General features: G+C 50.3%; 1 protein-coding gene across 9 annotated transcripts; it reads left to right on the forward strand.

The window, feature by feature from the left end:
- Positions 1–3223: 3223 nt before the first annotated feature.
- Positions 3224–22467, forward strand: arfgef3 (ARFGEF family member 3). Of its 9 annotated transcripts, none has more exons than XM_061285015.1 (42): positions 3224–3658; positions 4517–4568; positions 4794–4875; positions 4969–5109; positions 5182–5250; positions 5406–5522; positions 5607–5652; positions 5733–5817; positions 5893–5997; positions 6085–6191; positions 6268–6515; positions 6579–6691; positions 7144–7276; positions 7349–7698; positions 7822–8153; positions 8231–8397; positions 8464–8629; positions 8704–8808; positions 8889–9089; positions 9159–9269; positions 9340–9478; positions 9658–9948; positions 10640–10773; positions 10855–10997; positions 11073–11252; positions 11584–11725; positions 11796–11918; positions 12088–12194; positions 12267–12396; positions 12475–12603; positions 12666–12842; positions 12982–13096; positions 13171–13273; positions 15327–15458; positions 15541–15671; positions 17859–17937; positions 18005–18144; positions 18466–18637; positions 18708–18803; positions 19363–19715; positions 19791–20028; positions 20409–22467. In XM_061285015.1, exons 1-42 carry the CDS (start codon positions 3574–3576, stop codon positions 20598–20600), a joined length of 6261 nt encoding a protein of 2086 aa, XP_061140999.1. In that variant the 5' UTR covers positions 3224–3573; the 3' UTR covers positions 20601–22467. The 9 variants fall into 9 exon arrangements, 7 of the variants coding, with proteins under 7 accessions (XP_061140999.1, XP_061141001.1, XP_061141003.1 ...); XM_061285017.1 differs by having other exon boundaries at positions 18714–18803; XM_061285019.1 differs by having other exon boundaries at positions 18020–18144.
- Positions 22468–22824: the final 357 nt, after the last annotated feature.

Here is a 22824-nt window from a genome sequence, read left to right on the forward strand (position 1 = left end):
TCTACACACACTAAAAATCTGTAGGCACTCCCGCTCTTTTTATTTGGATTTGCCCTACCCACAGTGTGAGACACTAGGTGTTTACATACTGATAAGAACATCTGGGAAGAGGAGTTTGAGTGGACTGGATACAGAAGAAAAACCCTTTGACCTCTAGTTAAAACATAGCAAGGGAAGTTTTACGACATTGTGTAGGATGCAACAAGCTAAGTTATTTATTACTGGTTATATACATTCCAACCTAATCCTACGATAAAGATAGTTAGGAAAACCCTGACTTTAATGGTCACTTGGAGGTTCATCTGGGGTGCAGGACAGCAATGAGGCATGTTGTCTAACAAAGTGGTCTTTGTTAGAAAGGAACTGTCCTTCTGTGGTACATCATAAAAACAGCAAGGCCAAACAGCAAGCATATATTGCAGTAATATTGCAGTAAGGCATTGATTAGAGAACGCATGATAACATATATATACATTTTTCTAACAGGGATAATGCTAATTAAGCCATATAGCTAAAAAGTAAACCAATTATTATTATTACAACTATTTAGGGTTAGGGGTGCGAGAACTGGTTGGTGAATTGAATGGGGTGCAAACAAGGGAAAAGGTTAAGAACCACTGACCTAAATGTTGAATAGAGGCTGTGATGTACCGAAATCAAATTCCTTGTTTGGCATGCGCAAACATGGCCAATAAAAATTCTTGAATCGTAGTGGCAGATGCTGGTCTTTCAAGGAGGGGAAAATCAATTTCGCCCTACATCTTAAAATGTGTAGGTTTAATGTCGCTAAGAGGATTAGGAAAGTCTGGTTCAACTCCGAACAGAATGGAAATTAAAAAATGCTCCCACAGATTGCTCCTTATACAGTAGAATTACGGTATTATTTATTTACCGTAATTTTCGGACTATAAATCGCTCCGGAGTATGAATCGCACCAGCCATAAAATGCCCAAAAAAGTGAAAAAAAAACATATATAAGTCACTCCGGAGTATAAGTCGCATTTTGGGGGGCAATTTATGCGACAAAATCCAACACCAAGAACAGACATGAACGAGCAACAACAGGCTAAGTGATACGGTATGTTAACGTGACATAAACACAAACGAAGAGCTGAGAACGGCCCTGACGTAACATTCAGTTATTTAAAAAAAACTATTACATAAATAACACGTTTATAAAACCATTTGTGTCACTCTAAATCATTAAATTCATCGATCAAATTTCTCGTCTTTTATCGATCGTCCTTTGTCAACAATGCCGTGCGCCGCGCCGCAGTTCAAATTATTCCACAGGCCCATACAACGATATATAAACTATATTTTAAATAACTATCACATAAACAACAATATTATCAAACCATTTGTGTCACTCCAAATCATTAAATCCATCGATCAAATTTCTCGTCCTTTATGTCATCCTGGTGTGGGGGTGGGGGTAGACAAATCCAAGCATTCCCTGCATGCAGGTTAAATTTGGGAGGGACGCATTCGAAGAACTTGCCCAGGCAAGGATGACGTGCATGACAAGAATGGAAAGCTGCGGCGCAGCTGAGTTTCTGTGGGTCAAAAGGTCGTTGCCACTTAAAAACGTCGCCGGTGGCGCGATTGACGTGCTTTACGTTGTGGGAGATGACAGCGGTAACCAGAGACGCCAACGTCGCGTAGATGAACCTGGTTCTGTGACATCATGCCGACAGGTGGCCAAGAAAATGGCGCCACCCACGGTGGCCTGTCCCCAGGAACAAGTCATGTATTCTGATTCTTATATTCTCCTCAGCAGATGAATTGAATATCAGTAGCGCATGATTGATTGAGGAAGCGAGCTGACGTACTAATCAGAGTAATCGCAACTAGTTATTTGTACAATTTGGACATTGCTTTGTGCACGGTGCCTGACACATATACACTAGATGGGACTGACTCTGGGTTCCAGTCTGGGCTCTGGCCCTGCGAGTAATTGCCATGTTTACCCGCGTTCCAAAATCATGTTTAGCATGTTTGGTACTAATTATCCACTGGTGTCGATGGCGATTACGTGAAAGCTATCGGCTTTTGATTGAGGTCACACGTTGTTCGTCCCAGGGCTTCCCTTCAGCATTCTCTGCACCGGCCATGACACAGCGACACCACGCGGCCAAACAGCACATCGCATCAGAAATCCACGTTTCAAGTCTTACTTCGCCCTGGACCGGGCAGGGATGGCACTACAGGGGTGGCTCGAGCCCCGTCAGAAATCTGTGGAGCCCCAGTTGAGTCTCTCCAGCATTTCATTTGATATTTTAAAATACGTATAGGATAGGGGTGTAAATCGCGGGTTTTGTCACAATACGATATCATATCGATACAAAGAACCGCGATACGATATTTGCCGATATCTTAAAGCCTGCTGTGATTCATTCACGATACATCGCGATATAGTGCTCTACGATCGATATATTTTTTTAAAATAAAAAATATAGAACATTATCCTGATTTATAACGATTCATACGCAAAATCAACAAGGTACTGCAAACTCTTTATTTAGGAAATTACAAGAGTATTGTAGTATACAAAGTGCTTATTTTAACACTGAACTTTGATGTCGTGTTTTTCTTTAAATATAAATATAGATTTGTGGTCCCTGAATATTTGATCACTGCATGTCAGGATTTACAAACTGCACGTGTCTTGCCCGTTGAGCCATCTTTTTCTTTGGAATCCAAAGTGCTTCCAAACGAATGACTTGAAGCCTAAAGGGGAGCAAATTTCCTCGTCTTTTTGGACACTAGCCATAGCACCAGCCCAGGAGCCACGTAGTAGTTGTCGACTCCCCTTTCACGTGCCTGCTCTGCTCACAAAACAACACGCGCTCACTGCTCCCGGAAAAAGGAAGCAAGCAACAATGAACTGGATTTCAAAATAAAGTCGCGTCTAATGTCCGAGGTCAAACACGGCGATATAAATCGTAGAGCATTATATATTAATCGATGTGTATCGCTGAATCGTTACACCCCTAGTATACGATCTTGCTATTCATGTGTGCTGGTCGGCGAAGTAGCGGCTGGTGATGAACTCCATTACATTCAAACATTCGTTCTAATTTCAAGCTCTCCGACTTCTCAATTTTGCTCCTTTACAAATCACGAAGTATAATGACGTAATCATTTATCGACAAAGGTCACCGTTTAGCTTCGGCAATGCATGCTTTTAATGTGAAGATTTATGTTTGGACAGAAAATCACACTTCCGTTATAATGACGCGTAATCCGGTGTGTCGGAATTTGGCGGCGGATGGCAGCAAATCTAGATTTTCTTTCTGGCCAGTCAGTCAATGTTGTTCCTCAGGACGTGTAAGGTTGAGCAACAAAATGAGGTGGGAAAAAAAATCAAAAACGCCGACGAGGTGGGAGTGCCTGTGAGGAAAGCGCTTCCTGGTTGCAAGCCTATGACGTCAGCGTGTAAGTGGCTCATCCTCAATTGGTACTCGAGGGGATGCCGCCGACCCCGCTGCCTACTGCGCGCATTCGCAACCACCAAACGGTAATCCCACCCCAACCCATCCTCGTGCGACACGACCGCTCACCAACGCCACCATGGAGGACATCCTGCGGAGACTTCACAAAGACTCAGCCGGACACAAGCACAAAAGCCTGCGCGACGCCTGCGTGCTCGCCTGCGGTGAGTCGCCTTCCAGAAGCCAACCGACAACGACCACCCAGTTGGTTGGCGAAGCCTGCTGCTGAGCTACAGCGTGTGTGGGTGTACGTGTCTTGTTTGGGGCGCGGCAGGGTGGTGAGGATGGGTGAGTTTTCGCGCGCATCCACCTGCTGCTGGCTACGTGAGGGCGGGGAGGATAGAAAATAGAAGATACAGACTGTATTCGTGTCATGTACATAAATATGACATTGAGTATCGCACATTGAAATGTCATGCTCCCAAAAATTCATCTGTCATTTCATTGTCTCGTGCTTGTTAGTGGGTTAGCTAACAGTTTCCTTTGTCAGTCCTTTAACAAACGTACCTAAAATGACGACTTACCAGAAATAAAGTCAAAGTTCAATATCACGTTCTAACTGATAATATGCACATTTTAACGTGACAGGTTGCCACGTTAAAATGTACATCTCATCTAGTTAGAAGTGTGATCAGTGTTTCTTCAGATTCAGAGTCTATGTTTTGTTTTCTAAATCTAGTTATTCGCTACAAAACAGTCGTCATAAAAACAAGGAAGGGCAGGTTTTTCAAAAGATCTGATATTATCAAAATAAGATACACATATCCACATCGGAACTCTGTCAATCGCCTGAACCGTAATGAATTCCATCGTTTGTTATGCCGGATGCAGGAACGGATCATGTTTTGCCTTTTTGCATTAAAAGCTGAAACAACATTCAAATTGATCCCGTAGCAAGGCTTCGGCCCCAGCTGTGTTTGCTAACCACTGTGTCAGCGTTGCACTGCGCTAACCGCGAGTGCTAACGCGGCTGAGACCAGTCACCACATCCATTGAGTTTTTATTTCTTATTTGCCCCCCAGAAAGTCTGGAGTCCCAAAACGCATCAGCCAAGCTGTCGCCGGCGGAGTTGCGGTAAGAACACGTCCTCTCCGGAACGTTCCCCGTGACATCGTCAAGCGGGATTTGTCCATGAGGGATGCTCGACGACTTAGCCGCCGCAGATGAAAGCCGTTATGATGGGCCGAGTCGTCACACCTCGACGGGATGGCGCATGGTTTTACATGGCGCCACGTGACCTCAACGCGCGGGACAAATCAGCATGACACCATGGTCATGTTGTTTGTGTTTGTCCTGCAGGGTGCGCTGTCTTCTTCCTCTCCAGATTGCACTGGAGTCCAAAAACGACAAGCTGGGTCAGACGGCGCTCAGCGGCATGCAGGTACTTCCTGTTTGAGCCTCACATGTCCCACCTCCAGCCCTCATGGGATGCTCTACGCAAAGGCATGACGTCTGAGCTGTGTCTTTCCATCAGAAGCTCCTGTGCGAGGACCGCTTTGTGGACGGGAACGACGTGAAGGCGGAGCCCGTGAAGAATCAGCTGGTGAGTCAGATGTTGGCGGCGGTGCGAGTGACGCCAGAGCTGCACGAGGACCTGCAGGTGGAGGTCATGAAGGTGAGAAGGTTTGCTCCTACGGGGCTGGCGCCGGTGTTCCGTCTTGTTTACTTGTTCCTGCGCCCTCTGCAGGTTCTTCTCTGCGTCACCTACTCGCCAAACTTTGGCATCAGCGCAGACTCCATCCTACGTGTCGCTCAGGTAACCGACGGCACTCTTGGCACTCTGCCGCTGTCGGGTGCATGTCCGCGCCTGTTTTCCTTTGTGATCTCCTCAACTTAATGTGCTCACCGGAGTAGCCTGTGATGCCAGGAACCTCTGGTGGATCTCTGACCAGCGTGTGTGTGCCCGCGCAGGTGTGCATGGAGACGTACGCACGCAGCTGTCATCAGCGGAGCATCAACACCGCGGTCCGAGCCACCCTCAGTCAGATTCTGGGAGATTTTACACTGCAGCTGCGACACCGACAGGAGGTCACATCATAGCGCATGTGCACGCACTCGGGGTCACACAGTTTGAAGGCAGCAATCCTTGTGCATTCATTTTCTCACAAGCAGGGTGCAGCTGGCGAGGAGCTGACTACCCCGCCTCTGCAGACAAGGGGTACGCCCCCCCACACACACATATGCATGTTACCAATGTGCCAATTGTGTTACCAAACTCTATATGATGTTGATGTGCAGACGTGTCTCCAACTAGCCGGGTGCTTTGCGACGACGTGGTGATGGTCTTGATGCTCTTCTGTGACAAGCTGGAGTCGGTCGACTGGTGAGTGAACGGCTCTTAATGTGGAAGCAGCAGATGGGTGGTGTGTTCCTGATATTTTGCGTTGGCTCCCGCCAGTGACGAGCAGCTGCTGCAGCTGCTTTACCTGGAAAGCATCTTGTCCATGCTCAGCTCCTGCCCTCCCACAATGCACTTGTCTGGACGCTTCATTGAACTCGTCTGGTAAACAACACACACATTGTCGCATACACACACAGCCCAATGTCAAAGACGCTAATGACATCATCGTGGCGACTCGTCTCCCAACAGGAAGCAGCTGTGTCCGTCACTGGTGGCTATCATGGGAAATCCGGTCACTGACAAAACTATCGCCTCCCACCGTGGCCAAATGGGGGCGCCAGAGTGTCCCCATCCGGGTAAGTTCACACCAAGAGCGACTGTCATCAGGTTTGGTCGTCACGGCGGCGGTGATGACCTCAGCTCATTTTCCAGGCGCTGGCCAGGAGACGGAGTCTGCTGTGGGAGCCGTGTCTGACCAGGGTCGAGGCTCGGGTCGCTCAGCCGGCGCCCCCGCCAGGATGGCGCCGGTGGTGCGGACCGTGTGCTATGTGGCGGCCGAGCTGGTCCGCCTGGTGAGCTGCGTGGAGTCCATGAAGCCCGTGCTGCAGTCGCTTTACCACCGGATCCTGCTCTACCCGCCGCCGCAGCACCGCACCGAGGCCTTGCGTGTCACCAAGGAGGTGGGACACCCGTGGCGCCATGTCTGCTCACCACTTGCAACGTTTGTCCGCGCCGCCTTTCAGATTGTGGGAAGTCCTCAGCGGCTGTTCGACCTGGCCGGGCTGGGCCTCACCGACCCCGAAGGCGGGAAGCGATCCTTCTCCAAAAGGAAGTCACACCTGGACTTGCTGCGACTGTCAGTGCACCTGATGCCCGCTAGCTAATGCTATGTTGTGACAAGGCGATGTCACTGCTAGGCGTGGGCCCATTTCAGATGATGCCCGCATGGTAACTGAGCAAAACTGTCCCGCCGGCAAATGACAGCTCTGAAAAGCAGGCTTTTTCGGCACCCAACGCGATCAATTTGAGCTCAGCGGCGTCCTTCTAAATCTAATTCTCCTCAGTAAGCCACAGCGTGACCACCTGTCAAGAAGACGCCCGCAGGCTCCAAGGCCGGATTGTCCTTGGAGCTGACTCGGACCCGCCAGCACCATTATTATTGGAACCTTGACTTTTTCAAATGGGTCATCGGTCCCGCCTGGTGGTGTTATCGCGTGACATCGCGTTGCGACGCAATTAAAACGGGATCATGTCGACTGACACATCCCAACGTCTCAGCGTCTGTTTGTGACGTGCATATGTGTTCAGCATGATGGACGGCATGAAGGAGGCGTGCCTGAAGGGTGGCGCGGAGGTGTGTTACTGGAGCGTCTTGTGCGTGTGCGCTCTGCTGCGAGCACTAGAGGAGCTGTCACAGGGGCAGGGCCTCACACCAGAGCAGGTATGCCCGTGTCGAGAGGACGTCATGCTGTCGGCGCCATCGTGTCACGCTGCTGATGTCGCTCCCGCTCAGGTTCGTCTTGCACTTCGTCGCCTTGATGAGCAGAAGGATGGCACGGAGTTGTCTCGCGCGTCCACGGAGGGGAATGAGGCCGACGTTCTGTGGCAGAGGTGGATTCTGTCCTCCGAGGGGCCACCATGGGACGCCGCGCTGGAGCGCAGCCCCGACGTTAGCATTAGCCTCACCACAGACGCAGGCCAAACCGTGTTGGACTCTGAGGAGGAGACAAGGCCGTGGCAGGAGGCCTGCGTGGTTCCGCCCGATGTGGTCCTACAAAGCCACGCCCCCGTGTACCCCGACATCACCAACTTCCTGTCGGTGAACTCCAGAACTGCGTCGCGCTACAGCGAGAGCAACTTCAGGTGAAACTCTGCATTGATTGTGTGCTGCAGGTGTGTGGGTAATGTTTGTGTGGTCCCAGGGTAGATAAGTTTTTCTGCTGCGTGTGATGTTTGGTAAATAAAAGCGTGTGTGTGCGTGTTCAGCATGGAGGAGCAGGACTCGTCGAGGACGGAGTTGGACTCGTGCGACCAGTTCTCCACGGCGGCTGAGAAGGACTCGGGCCGTTCGGACGCGTCGGACGTGGGCTCCGACAACGCATCGCTGGCCGACGAGGACGAGTCCGGTCCGTCGGAAGTGCCAGCTCGGCTCTCGCTCAAGCCGCCGTGCCACCGGGAAGCGGACCGGCATGGTGCCCGCCTCTTTGTGCGCTCGCTGGCTGCGCTGCTGCCCAGACTTCTCAACGCCGATGCCGCCCCCAGAGTCGACGGGCTCTTGCAGGACTTTGCATGCACCTTCTGCTCCGGACTGCGGGCCGGTCAGTTTCTAAGTCACCTTGGTGTCACCGTTCTTGTGTGAGTACCATTCACACTGAAGCGTGCATGCACTTCATAGATGGGATCCCCTCGCCGGGCGTGGAGGTGGGGTTGACTCTGAGCTGTCAATCGCTGATGAACGCCGACGGCATCTACCTGCTATCCTTCTACGCGCTGCTGCTCAACCTCAAGCTGCGCAACTGCAACTTCTACCAGCGAAGGGCGCTGCCCACTGTGCTGGGCCCGGTGAGGGCTGCCGTGCATGCCACCCTCATTTGTCTTGATTGTTCACTATCTGTTTGGACCTGGCAGAAGGAGTTTGTGCGTGCTATCCAGAGCAGCGGCGTGCTGGTGCTCTTGACCCAGGCGTGGCTGGAGGAGGTCCACCGTCAACTTCTGGAACGAGACCTGCTAGCTCAGGTCAGCTCCTGGCCGGTGCCTGATGAGAGAACGCCACCTCTCCTAACCATGCTGATTGGTAGCGCACGCGCACCTACACATGCACACACATGTGCACAGACGCACACAGATGCATGGCTTTAATCTCATCAGACATCGACGGTTTGGGCAGCAGTGCGGTTGGCGGTCAGCTGATCGCGAGGTTCAGCCAATCAGCACCTTCGTGTAACAGAGCAGGCAGCGACGCCATGACGGCGGGTGCGCACGTCGCCGGGTCATTCCTCCAGCATGTGACGGGAACCGACCGCGCTAATGCCGCCGCCGGCGTCCTCCCCAAGGCGCCGCATTGTCGCGCTTCCTGCTGACAGGCGTGTGGAGCCAGCTTATGGAGATCTTGTCGGCACCGCTGACGGGCCGGGTGGCCGGCAGCTCTAAGACACCGCCGGTCTTCGCCAGGGAGCAGAGCCAGCCACAGCGCGACACCGTCTGTCTCAGTCTGGATGGACTTCGGCAGGCCGCCGCGCTCAGCTGCGCCCTCGGTAGGTATGCTGCGGGCCATCGTCAAGTTGGGCGTGTGCGCGTGCTTATGATGCTGTGCACGCTTTCAGGTGTGGCCACCAACTGCGCGGCGGCCTCGGCCCAAATAGCCGCCGCCTCCTGCGCGCTGGAGGAGTGCGATGAGAGGGAGGGGCCTGAGGCGAGGGATGCTCTCACGCAAGGTGATGACGCACTGGCACACGCACACACGGACAACAAGAGCGCCAACTTGCCGTATGTGCGTGTGCGTAGTGAAGCAGCGTCTGGAGCAGATGGCGCGGCCGGCGGCCGGCGGCCTGCATGCGGCGCACGTGCTGTGCATGGATGCCATCTTGAACGTGGGCTTGGAAATGGGTAGTCACAACAGCGACTGCTGGACACATGTCTTCAGGTGACACACGCAAAGAGACGTGACGCCATGTCGCTCTGCCGTGTAGTGCACACACTTACACATACACTTGAAAGTGCATTATTTTCACATTTTTTTCCTTTTAGTTGTGACCCGCCATTTCACCAATGATGTTGTGTGTGCCGTCCGCATGCATGCATGTATTTGTTTGTGTGTGTCAGGGTGACAGAGTACATCAGTTCTCTGGAGCATGCTCTCTTCAGCGTCACCTCTCAGGCGGCACCCCCGGCCGCCCTCCCCAAGCGGTGTCAGCAGGGTGTGCCCGCCAATCGGGCACAAGCCAACGCCTTCTCGCCCTGCCCAACTCTGCCCCTCAATTTTCCACCGACTGTCCGGGAGCTTCTGGTCCAGGGCGAAGGAGGGGAGCGCGGACCGGACGTCAAAGAGGGAAGCCCGCTTACCGGGGCTAGCACCGCCAAGTTTGTGTGCGCGCTGTCCACGCAGGCCGACAGGTGGGCCAAACGACAAACTCCGCCGCATTGGGAACCCGCCCACCGAAAAACCAAAGCACGCCTCATGTTCCTATTCGTGCGCTCACTTGCAATGATGCTGCCGTGCCAGCAGATGAATTTTGCTTTGGAAAGCGCCAATGGGTGTGCCGGAAACGCCTCGCAGGCGTGCTTGTAACATGTTGTGCATGTGTGTTTTGGGATCAAAGACTGATGTTTTGGAGCGAACACAAGAACGGCTGTCTAGGTTCACCAGCTGCGTATGCCTGTATACGCTGTCCTCCTGGACGAAAAGATATGGCACACCCTGAAAGATGTTGTTAATGTTCTCCTAATCCTAACCCTCTCCACAATTAGCATTTGGGAGATGGAGCGCGAGGCGACTTTGGTGTGCGTGGCGATTGTTTAGACAGCTTGCCCAGCTTGGCCTGACTCCTGGGTGAATGACGCATATGCGTGGTTACTCAACTCACAGCATGTCGTCGGCCAAGCTGTATTCTAGGTTTGGTCACGTGATGTTCTGCAGAGAGCAGCTTGCCGGTTTTCTGACGTAAAACTCTTTTTGCAGAAAAAACTGCCTGGAAAGCCGCACCTGTTAAATTTTGAGCAGCACTGCATCAAGATTCTGCATGGCTTCAAACTTGTGTGAGGACAATCCTTCTTATGAGCAACCTACCACACGCATATCTTTCAGGTTGTTTGAAGACGCGTCGGGTAAACTGAACCTGCTGTCTCTGCTGGGCTTCCTGCAGCAACTGAGGAAAGCGTCCCGGTGTCAGCTCTTCCACTCCATCTCTGACACTGGGGACTATTCGCTCGCCATGCCAGGTACGCACGCTCAAGGCCGTCAAAGGCGAAGTGGGGCGCTTTGAGCTCTCCGGGATTTGCCACTGTCAAGTTACGTTGCAGGAGTGCACAAGTCGGCGCACAAGTCCAGCTCCCTGCACCTTTTCCGTCTGGGGGAGGCCATGCTGAGAATCGTCAGAGACCACGACAGGCCGCTGCTGCACAAGATGAGGGCCTGGAGCGTGGTGGCGCCGCACCTGGTAGAGGTAGGCAACTGTTGCGCCACCTCGTCATCAAGAACGTGTCAAAACTCTGGGTGTGCGCGTCCGCTTGGCACATAGGCGGCATGCCACAAAGAACGTCACGTGTCCCAGAAGGCGGTTTCTTTCATCCATGACGTCCTGACCAAGGTTCTGAGGGGCTGGAGCGAGCCGTCTCACTTCCGCTTCAACGAGGCACTCTTCCGACCGTTTGAGCACATCATGCAACTGGAACTGTGCGACGATGACGTCCAGGACCAGGTGAAGCCCCGCAGGTCGCTCTGTCAGACTCCGGCATTCAAATCCAAACGCTGGGTCAATGTTGCCTTCAGAGGAAAAGGGTGGACGGTCTCTCTTTCAGCATGAAAAATGTTTACCTGCGGTATATTTTGGCTATGGCCCGCGTGATACCCGGTTGGCCTCTTGACCGCACGCGTGGCGAACAAAAGATTGAAGGTGGAGATTGGATTGATTTTTAAAGAGCCCAGGGCGCCACTCCCATTCTCGAAGGGATGAAGTTGCTCCGAAAGGCAGCTTGCATTTCTGCCTAGCCTAGCATTTAGCTGATGATTGATTGCTCTGGCGCCATCAGGTGGTAACATCCATTGGCGAGCTGGTGGAGATGTGTTCTCCTCGCATCCTGTCCGGCTGGCGTCCGCTGTTCAGTGCCCTCAGGACTGCCCGCAGCGCCAAGATGGAGGCCAAAGACGAGCTGCCAGGAGAATATGGTGTTGGTACGTATGCCACGCGCGGCGTCACTGGACGGAGAGTTGTGCATCTCCACACCGTCTCTGTGCTCGGCAGGAGAGCGCCAGGCGCCTGTCTTCGACGTCTTTGAGGCCTTCATTGGCACGGACAGCGTCCAGGTGTTTGCCAATGCCGCCGCCGACTGCATCTTGTGCCTCATGAAGTTCGTCAAAGGTTTAGGTAGGCCACACGCGCACCGATGGAAACGCAAATTAGGGCCAGCTTTCAAGCTCGGGCTCGGCTTTCTAATTGGCCCGCCTGACTGAAGGCACCATTTGCAAGTGTGCCATACTGCTCATTTCCAGCTGCCAGTCATGTCTTTTCATTTCCTTTCTTTTCTTTCTTTCAGGTGATGTCGACAACGAGGAGATGGGTGAGCGTACGCTGCCGCCGTCGTCCCGCAGCTCCCTGGACCTGTGCCTGCCAGCGCTAGCCTACCTGCGTCGATGTTCTCAGGTGACCGACTTCTCGGGCCCCGTCGCCGTCCGTCATGTGACGCTTTATTCCCCTCCCCCTCCTTGGCGGCAGCTGCTGGCCAGCATCTACAAGATGCCATCAAACCCCGTCTTCCTCGGGGCGCGGCCGGCCAGCTTGCCCGCCGGGACGGGTGGCCGGATCGCACTGGAAGGCATGCTGCGGGACTTTGATGACGACACGGGTGAGCGAGGCTGGCAACAGTGAGGCGAGGCGGAGGGTGCTGAGCAGTCTTGCCCGCCTCCTGACGTGTGTCTCTCAGGTCTAATCCAGGTGTGGATTCTGCTTCTGGAGCAGTTGACGGCCGCCGTGTCCAACTGTCCTCGCAGGCACCAGCCACCTACCCTGGAGACACTCTTCCTGCTACTGCGAGAGATTGCCGTCGTGCCAGGTGACCTTTCCAAACAGCGCTTTGCTCAAGCGATCATATGGCGATGATGTTGCACATTGTAGGTCCGGGCTTCGCCATCTGGGCTGTGGTGCAGCTGCTGCTGCCCGCCATGTTGCTGTGGCTGCAGCGTAGCCGTGGTGAGCCCGCCTTCTGGGACACGGATGCCGCCAACTTCAAACACGCCATCGGCCTCTGCTGCGAGCTGGTGGTGGAGCACGTCGGCACCTTCATCGACGCAGGTGACGCGGGTCCTCGACAAAAATGAAACAGGAAAAAGATGGCAGCAACCGACCAAGTGCGCGGTGCAACATTTGGCCTGCCCGAGCGCGCTCCCGGAACAATGGCGTCGCCTTTGATTCTTGTGTGGCTCTGCGTCAGACCTAGGTTGTGAGTTTTGGATCAACCTGATGCTGAAGGAGCTCTTCGGGCTGTTGGTGTCATGCGTGTCGCAACCGGCTGAGACCGTCTCTCGAGTGGGCTGCTCCTGCATCAGGTCTCAAGGGCGCACGCACACACGCGCATGTGCGCTTCACCCACCGCGCTGACATGCCGCTGTGTCGGCCGTAGGTACGTGCTGGTGACAGTGGGTCCGCTCTTCACTGAGGAAATGTGGAGGTTGGCCTGTTGTGCCCTGCGGGACGCCTTCTCTGCTACCTTACGGCCTGTCAAGGTACGCCCGAAACAAAATGAGCATCTCAAAAGCGTCATGCAGATGTGGCTCAAAGCTCTAAAACTGCTTCCACTATTTACCGTAATTTTTGGACTATATGTAATTCGCTCCGGAGTATAAGTCGCACCAGCCATAAAATGCCCCAAAAAGTGAAAAAAAAACATATATAAGTCGCTCCGGAGTATAAGTCGCATTTTGGGGGGCAATTTATTCGACAAAATCCAACACCAAAAACAGACATGAACGGGCAACAACAGGCTAAACGATACGGCATGCTAACGTGACATAAACACAAACGAAGAGCTGAGAACGGCCCTGACGTAACATTCAGTTATTTAAAAAAAAAAACTATTACCGTATTTTCCGCCCTATTAGGCGCACCGGGGTATAAGGCGCACCTTCAATGAACGGCCCATTTTAAAACTTTGTCCATATATAAGGCGCACCGGCCTATAAGGCGCATAAAATAGAAGCTTTACTGCAACAAACTGAGGTTAACTAGGGTTGCGGTATGCACCCACTAGCCAATAACCAACGAGCCCTCTGTAAACAATTGCGTTTCTAAAACGATCTCCTATAAAATGATTGGAACTGACTAAAGTTCAATCTAACGCATTGGTACTACTTACCTATGTTTCCCTTCCATATCGATCCGTAGATTTACTCGAAACATGAACAGAGCAGCCTATTTTGAAATGAAATAGCCGCGCGCGTATAGCAGCTATCGTTATAGCATTAGCCATCCGCAAAAACCCATGACCCTCAGCTCGCAATCTCCCATGAGCCTCAGCAAAGTGTAAACAATCGCGTCTCTCAAACGAGCTCCTATAAAATGATTAGAACTGACTAAAGTTCGATCTAACGCATTGGTACTACTTACCTATGTTTCCCTTCCATATCGATCCGTAGATTTACTCGAAACATGAACAGAGCAGCCTATTTTGACATGAAATAGCCTCACGCGTATAGCAGCTATCGTTATAGCATTAGCCATCCGCAAAAACCCATGACCCTCAGCTCGCAATCTTCCATGAGCCTCAGCAAAGTGTAAACAATTGCGGCTCTCAAACGAGCTCCTATAAAATGATCAGGACTGACTAAAGTTCGATCTAACGCATTGGTACTACTTACCTATGTTTCCCTTCCATATCGATCCGTAGATTTACTTGAAACATTAACAGAGCAGCCTATTTTGACATGAAATAGCCTCGCGCGTATAGCAGCTATCGTTATAGCATTAGCCATCCGCAATTTCCTATGAGCCTCAGCTCGCAATCTCCCATGAGCCTCAGCAAAGTGTAAACAATCGCGTTTCTCAAACGATCTGCTATAAAATGATCAGAACTGACTAAAGTTCGATCTAACGCATTGGTACAACTTAGCTAATACGGTACATAAATAACACATTTGTAAAACCATCTATGTCACTCCAATTCATTAAATCCATCGATCGTCCTTTGTCAACAATGCCGTGTGCCGCGGCGCAGTTCAAATTATTCCACAGGGCCATACAACGATACATAAACTATATTTTAAATAACTATCACATCAACAACAATATTATCAAACCATTTGTGTCACTCCAAATCATTAAATCCATCGATCAAATTTCTCGTCCTTTATGTCATTCTGGTGACAGAGGACATGTCCAGAGGATATGGCGCTTTAAAGTGTTAATTACTTTATTTGATTTTTTTCCTCTCTATTTTTCATGTTTTGAATATGTTCAAGATAAAGATATCAAAGCATGTGAAGTGATCAACTATACTAAAAATGACATGTGAAGTGGTCAACTATACTTGTAAGTGATGTGTTAATGATCAAGTAAAAATTTGTGAAAAGAAACATATACAAGTCGCTCCTGAGTATAAGTCGCCCCCCCCCCCCACCCAAACTATGAAAAAAAAACGCAACTTATAGTCCGAAAATTACGGTACATCAGTAAGAATGAGGTCAGGTTGTTCATGTCACTGGCCCTCATGTCTTGTCTTTGAAGAAGCTGCCCGAGAGTGTCTGGCCATGAATGTACTTTCCATCTTGCGTGTACTTGCAGGAGCTAGCGTCATCTTTCCGCAGCGGCTCAGATAGTCTCTGCGGCGACGCCTGTGAAGTGAAGGTGGCCGCTGCCTCACCATCCCCGTCGGCGGAGGCCGAGCGCCAGAGGATCAGAGCCACGGCGCAGCAGGTCACTGGCAAGGCAGCGAGGCGGCGACTGAAGTGACGCCTCAAATAAAATCTGCCTGCGTGTGTGCGGGTGCGCGCGCCAGGTGTTCATGTCCGACAGCCAGTGCCTGCCAAAGACCCCCAACAACAAGGACGGTTTTGAGCATGTCCAGTCTTGCGTTTTCATCATTGAGCCACCGTTTGACCATCACGCTGACGGACACGCCCATAACAGGTGAGGTGCCAACGTGCACCCTTTGTGTCGCTCAAAGAATCAAATTACCGTATTTTGCGCCCTATTAGGCGCACTGGGGTATAAGGCGCACCTTCAATGAACGGCCCATTTTAAAACTTTGTCCATATATAAGGCGCATAAAATAGAAGCTTTACTGCAACAAACTGAGGTTGACTAGGGTTGCGGTATGCACCCACTAGCCAATAACCAACGAGCCCTCTGTAAACAATCGCGTTTCTCAAACAATCTCCCATAAAATGATTGGAACTGACTAAAGTTCGATCTAACGCATTGGTACTACTTACCTATGTTTCCCTTCCATATCGATCCGTAGATTTACTCGAAACATTAACAGAGCAGCCTATTTTGACATGAAATAGCCTCGCGCGTATAGCAGCTATCGTTATAGCATTAGCCATCCGCAATTTCCTATGAGCCTCAGCTCGCAATCTCCCATGAGCCTCAGCAAAGTGTAAACAATCGCGTTTCTCAAACGATCTGCTATAAAATGATCAGAACTGACTAAAGTTCGATCTAACGCATTGGTACAACTTACCTAAGTTTCCCTTCCATATCGATCCGTAGATTTACTCGAAACATTAACAGAGCAGCCTATTTTGACATGAAATAGCCTCGCGCGTCTAGCAGCTATCATTATAGAATTAGCCATCCGCAATTTCCTATGAGCCTCAGCTCGCAATCTCCCATGAGCCTCAGCAAAGTGTAAACAATCGCGTTTCTCAAACGATCTCCTATAAAATGATCAGAACTGACTAAAGTTTGATCTAACGCATTGGTACTACTTACCTATGTTTCCCTTCCATATCGATCCGTAGATTTACTCGAAACATGAACAGAGCAGCCTATTTTGACATGAAATAGCCTCGCGCGTATAGCAGCTATCGTTATAGCATTAGCCATCCGCAATTTTCTATGAGCCTCAGCTCGCAATCTCCCATGAGCCTCAGCAAAGTGTAAACAATCGCGTTTCTCAAATGATCTCCTATAAAATGATCAGAACTGACTAAAGTTCGATCTAACGCATTGGTACTACTTACCTATGTTTCCCTTCCATATCGATCCGTAGATTTACTCGAAACATGAACAGAGCAGCCTATTTTGACATGAAATAGCCTCGCGCGTATAGCAGCTATCGTTATAGCATTAGCCATCCGCAATTTTCTATGAGCCTCAGCTCGCAATCTCCCATGAGCCTCAGCAAAGTGTAAACAATTGCGTTTCTCAAATGATCTCCTATAAAATGATCAGAACTGACTAAAGTTCGATCTAACGCATTGGTACTACTTACCTATGTTTCCCTTCCATATCGATCCGTAGATTTACTCGAAACATTAACGAAGCAGCCTATTTTTAAATGAAATAGCCTCGCGGGTACAACAGCTATTCGGTGACGCCCCCTGACTACAGTTACCGTAATGTTGGGAAGCGATGCGCATCGACCTTGTAATTTACTAGTCGTACTAAAACGTACTAAAATATTTTGGCAGAGCACTGTGTACAACCAGTATGGATCAACAAATTCATCACTTGATCCATATATAAGGCGCACCGGACTATAAGGCTTTTGATAAAAATTTGGGTTTTTAGGTGCGCCTTATAGGGCGGAAAATACGGTAGCTCTACAACATTGATGCTCGTTCGCATTAGCATTTGCCTAGCCACTTGAAAAGCCAGATTGTTGAAAGGCTAAGCCAGGGGTCGGGAACCTCTGGCTCGTGAGCCAGATATGGCTCTTTTGGCGTTAAAAAACGTTATTAAAAAGAATACATTAGTACACTCAAAAAATCGTTGGTCTTAATTAAAATACATGCATTTTATTGTATTTAACCTATCTTTTTTTTTTCAAATGGTATAGCTCTCACGGGAAATAATTAAAAAAAATATATTAATGGCTCTGTCCGCCAAAAATGTTCCCGACCCCTGGGCTAAGCTATACTCTTTCCCTTGCTTGAAGCTGCTTTAATTTGGGCCGACACTTTGGGCACGCACGACTTTGTATGGAAACATCCTGAGTGCTCTCAAAATGTAACTTGCTGTCAAAATGTGATATTTTCTTCTGCTGCTCTTAGGAAAGTGGGGTAAGATTTTCTTTTCCCGCCACATAACAGGCTTCAACCACAGGTGCACTCGCATCCTCTAATCCTGTTGCTGTTTGACGTCTGTTAGCATTCCATTCCGTAGCGTGGTGGTGAGCCTGTTGTCACATCAAGTTCTTCTGCAGAATCTTTCGGACGTCTTGCTGGAGGTACAATAACAGCAACGCACGTGTTGATTGATTGATTGATTGATTGATTTGAATCAATCAATCAAAGGAGTTTGTCGAGCAGCCCGCTGGCCAGGAGAAGGTGACGCCTGTCACGCCTGAACCCACCCCGCGTGCGGCGGGCTTCCTGCGCTACGTGTCCACGGCCAACCTTTCCATCATCCTCGACCTGCTGCTTGACTCCTACAGGTGGGTGGAGCTGTCCGCGCGCAATGTCACTCACCACTCGTCGTTGTAAGCGTTCTTACGTGCAACACGCGTTACGGGTGGGTTGCGATACGTTTGCTTTTACTCGACGCGTCAAAATCGATCGATTGATCGACAATGAGCAAATCTGAATTTGAATAATCAGGCCGTGTTTTGGAGGTGTCATTTTCTTCGAAACGGACATCTCTGATTTCCCACGTTGACCCTCGCCAACTTCGACCTTGACTTGGCAAAGCGATGAGCCAAACGTGTGTCATTGTCGTCCATGTTGCGAGGCGCCGTTTGACGTTGCCGTGTGCGCAGGACGGCGCGCGACTTTGACAGGCGTCCGGGTCTCAAGTATCTGTTGATGAAAGTGTCAGGCGTGGGCGGCGCGGCCAATCTCCACCGCCAGGCGGCCATGAGCTTCAAGCTTTACATGCAGGCGCTATTGGCGGCCATCTCCACTCAGGCTGACGGCATGACGGCTCAGCAGGTACTGCCCCCTTCTTCTTCACGGCCCCGCTTCTTCTCCATCGCTTAAAGGCCCTGCGCCTCCGCCGCAGGTCAAGATGATTCTTGACGAGGACGGAAGCTCGGACTCCTCGCGTCCCGGCTCGGCATCCACGGAGGACGAGGACATCTTTGAAGAGACGGCGCAGGTAACGCTTGCCCGCTGACATTTGTCCAAATTTGGGGTTGAGCATACGGAATCTGTGTGTATGTGGTTGTGCGTGTTGGCAGCCCCGCTCAATGCAAAGCGTCAAGCGCACTTTTTTGCCAAACGCCAACCAAACAGCCACAATGACGCTTAGCGCTAGGCAGTCCCTGAAATACACCATGCAACAATTTGTTTTCACATTGAACTTTTGCTCTTAGAGGTAGAATTTTAGTTGGAATTTTTTTTTTGGGTAGGGGTAGTCACATAACTTTTCAAAAATCCACACTTTTTGTCTTCAATACTTTTGAAAGACTAAATGTTGTTTTAAAAACGTCTCCTTGAAAAACTTTATTACCAATGTACGGGGACCCTCGTACGACTTTAGCCTGAAATCGAATTTAGCCTGGAATCAGACAACACGTGACTACGTGACTACGTGACCGTTTCAGCCTTTTTCTTTTTTAAGTCAACAATCTTTTTTTCATTCGAAAGGGGACAAAAGGTAAAACGCAAAGCAGTCGTAGGTGATTGACCTGTCCAATGTGTCCAAACGCACGCAGGTGAGCCCCCCATGGGGGCGCGACCAACGGCATCAGCGGCAACCCACCATGTCATCCCTGAGTGCGGCAGCGGGCAGTGTGTCGGAGTGGGCGTGGCTGGTGAAGCGTCTTCACAAGCTGAGCGCCGACGTCTGCGCCAGTTACATCCAGATGCATCAAGACCTGGAGGAGGAGGAAGTCTTCGCCATCGCGCCAACGTTGCCCTCTCCCTCGCGAGGCGGGGACGGCCACGCCTTCTTCCTGCCACTCTTGCCATTCGAGTCACCCGTGCCCCCGGAGGAAGGTGGAGTCACGAGTGGTACCGGCGTGCCTCCATCGTCGAGAGATACGCCCGCGCACAGTCCCGCATTCAGGTGAGATGTGACCACGTAGCATTGTGTGCCGGGGCTTTATGTGAAGTACTTACATGGATTTGACGTCTTGTTCAGCTGCGCAGGAAGCGTCCCCGCCAGAAGCCTGGCCAAGCTGGTGAGCCAATACAAATGCAGGAAGGAGCAGCAGCAGCGCGACAGGCGGTGGGGGCGGGTCCATGGGCAGGAGCAGCAGCTGCCAGCGGCCCCTCCCCTCAGACATTCGCACAGCGCCAGAGTTCTTGGGTCCAGATCGGGTTCAGCTGTCAGCGCTCACGGACACGTTGCTGCCAGTGATGCGCAAGCGCAGATACAGGTGGCAGCACCGCACCCGTTTGTCATGCGTAACAAAATGCAGCGACACGTGTTGCTGTGTTTTGTCATCTTTAGCCCCACATCGCCGGGTGTCACACAACATGTCATGTCCCCGGCATCGAGAGCGAGCCGCTTCCAAGGGTTCCCATTGGTGAATCATTTGTCCACAAAAAGGAAATGACCAATTAAGAGTGCGAGCAGATTGGACTTGGAGCTGGGATTTTGGCCGCCTTACACTTGCACCATGTTGTCGTGCAGCATGTGGTGTGTGACTGCCATGTTGTTCTGTGACATCCTCTCTCTTGCATCTCGTAAAACATGCAACGTCTTGTGAGATTTGGCACATCCTGCGCCAAGTTGTGACACATGTGCATTCCTCAGGCGTGGAGCAGCATGGTGGCGACAGCACTGCACCAGGTCCTGCAGCTTTCTGACGTGGCCTTTGTGGCGCTTCAGCCGGCGCTTTACCCGAGCGTGTGCCGGCTGGCGTGTCACGTCAGTGACGGCGCCGTGGGGCAAGCCCTGTGCCACTGGCTGGAACGTGTGGGAAGACTCTATGGCATCATCGCCTGACGTCCATTTGACGCCACGTCCTCTCGGCGTGGCGGCGCAATCCTTTGCTTGTCGTGGCTAATTCCCTGCTAGCTTCCTGCCACTGCGGTGCCCGTCCCGCCTGCAAGGAGCAAGGGTGAGCCGACGGTAAAGCTGTCAAGATGATCATGCAGACCACAGTTTTGTCTTGCGTGGTGTTTTTGTTGCCTCCTGGTCAATATTGTTTGTTAGCCAGCACGTCCCGTATTGATGTCTTCTTTATGGATTTGCGTCAATTCTTAGTTGTGCCTTCTGCACTGTCCTCAAATACAAGTTGCGGTTTGGTCCATTGAATAAGTCTTTTTTCCCTAAGCCTGTCCTACTGTCCTACTTTGTGAGCAGTCATTGAACGTCATCAGTTTCCCCATCAACTTGAGTACAGCGGAACTTTATTATTATTTAACATCTGTGTCATAGTACAGTATGTAACAATGGCGTGTATCATAATGAAATACAAACAATACACAGTATACAGCACTAAATAAAGTACAATATAATACAGGTAAAATAAAAAGCTAGGGCTTTTGTCAATTATACAAACAAGATTAATAGTGTTGGCGCTATCCACGCCTCACGGCAAAAGCCCTAGTCAATCACCTGTTATCCAATTTACTCATCGCATGCTCATTTTATTTCTCGGTTTTAGGAAAAGGCTAAGACACCGAAACAAAATTTAGACTTACACAGGTTGGTTGAGTTCAATCACAATTCTTGTTAAGAAAGCTCTGTTTTCAGGAAAGTACAATACATGGCTGGGCCTTTTGTGCGACCATGCTCAAGAGCAGAAAGTCTCCATTCAGGAAAGGCAACGTTCAAGGTTATTTGGTCGGCTTATATTCAGTTGCACATGCCAGTGTGGGCCGAGTTTGATGGGTGATGAGTCAGGGGGTGTGGCAAGTTCGCAGGAGAGTTTGATTCCATGGGAGTGGGTGCTGGTTTGGTGAGAGCTGGTTCCGTGGGGTTGGGTGCTGATATGGGCGATTCGATGTGTGTGGGGGCTGTTGTTTTTATTCCGTCTTTCAGCCTTGACGATCATCTTTGGCCGGGTTCTGTCTCCCTCTGGCACCTCTACTGGTTTTTATCTCCAAGTGTCCTTCCTGTAAACCATTCTTGCATATACGCACATCCACTTCGCCCACTGTCGCACGCCGCCCATTCATCATTCTTTCAATTTTGTCATTTTGTGCGGAATTATGTGAGCTTTTGGCTGTGACATCAATTTATTAATGTTCCCTGACTATACAAAGTTTGTACGCACCACTTACCATGTTTTGTTTGTTTGACCATTTGATACTCCATGTACTTGCTTACGTCATCACGTCATCATATTCTTAGTTTAATCATGCTTCCAACCATATATTTTCTTTGTTTGGCAAAATACCGTTTTTTTTCCCATGTATAATACGCACCCAAAAATGGCATGTCGATGCTGGAAAAAAAGCCTGTACCCATGTATAATACGCACCCAAATTTTGACTTTTTTTTTTTTTTTTAAGTCCCAATGATCGTCACACACGCATCTGGGTGTGGTGAAATTTGTCCTCTGCATTTGACCCATCCCCGTGTGATTTTGATCCATCCCTTGGGGGAGAGGGGAGCAGTGAGCAGCAGCGGCGCCGCGCTCGGGAATCATTTGGTGATCTAACCCCCCAATTCCAACCCTTAATGCTGAGTGCCAAGCAGGGAGGCAATGGGTCCCATTTTTATAGTCTTTGGTATGACCCGGCCGGGTTACATAAGTCCGTAAACGTAAAATTATTTCAGAAAAATGATGTTCCAGTTATTTATCACAATTAGTTTACCAAGTCTGTGCTTTGAGTTCCTCCAATAAACCCTTGTCCAAGCTGCACTTGGTCACCCCGCTCCTTTCCACACTCCATCCGTAACAAGATTTTCTTCAAAAATTGTTGTACCATCATTTTCTTAAAAAAAAAAAGAAAATTAAATTTTAAATTTTGCGCATTATACATGGAAAAAACGGTATTTCCCTCTGTCCAGAACGTTCAGTAGTAATCAAAAACTGGCGTCTAGCATTAGTCAAAACATACGATATAATCAATAGGGGTGTAAATCGCGGTACGATATCATATCGAAACAAAGAACCACGATACAATATTTGCCGATATCTTTAAGCCTGCTGTGATTCATTCACGATACATCACGATATAGTGCTCAACGATCGATATAGAACAATATCCTGATTTAT

Source organism: Syngnathus typhle, linkage group LG8 (genome assembly GCF_033458585.1).
Source record: "Syngnathus typhle isolate RoL2023-S1 ecotype Sweden linkage group LG8, RoL_Styp_1.0, whole genome shotgun sequence".
NCBI lineage: Eukaryota > Metazoa > Chordata > Actinopteri > Syngnathiformes > Syngnathidae > Syngnathus > Syngnathus typhle.

What these genes read in the sequence shown, in the direction of transcription:
- arfgef3 (XM_061285015.1), top strand. Translation starts at nt 3,574, where the DNA reads ATGGAGGACATCCTGCGGAGACTTCACAAAGACTCAGCCGGACACAAG. An exon ending in GCCAGGAGAATATGGTGTTG is followed by an intron (nt 11,726 to 11,795) that starts GTACGTATGCCA and finishes TGTGCTCGGCAG; the next exon opens with GAGAGCGCCAGGCGCCTGTC. An exon ending in GCGCACAGTCCCGCATTCAG is followed by an intron (nt 19,716 to 19,790) that starts GTGAGATGTGAC and finishes CGTCTTGTTCAG; the next exon opens with CTGCGCAGGAAGCGTCCCCG.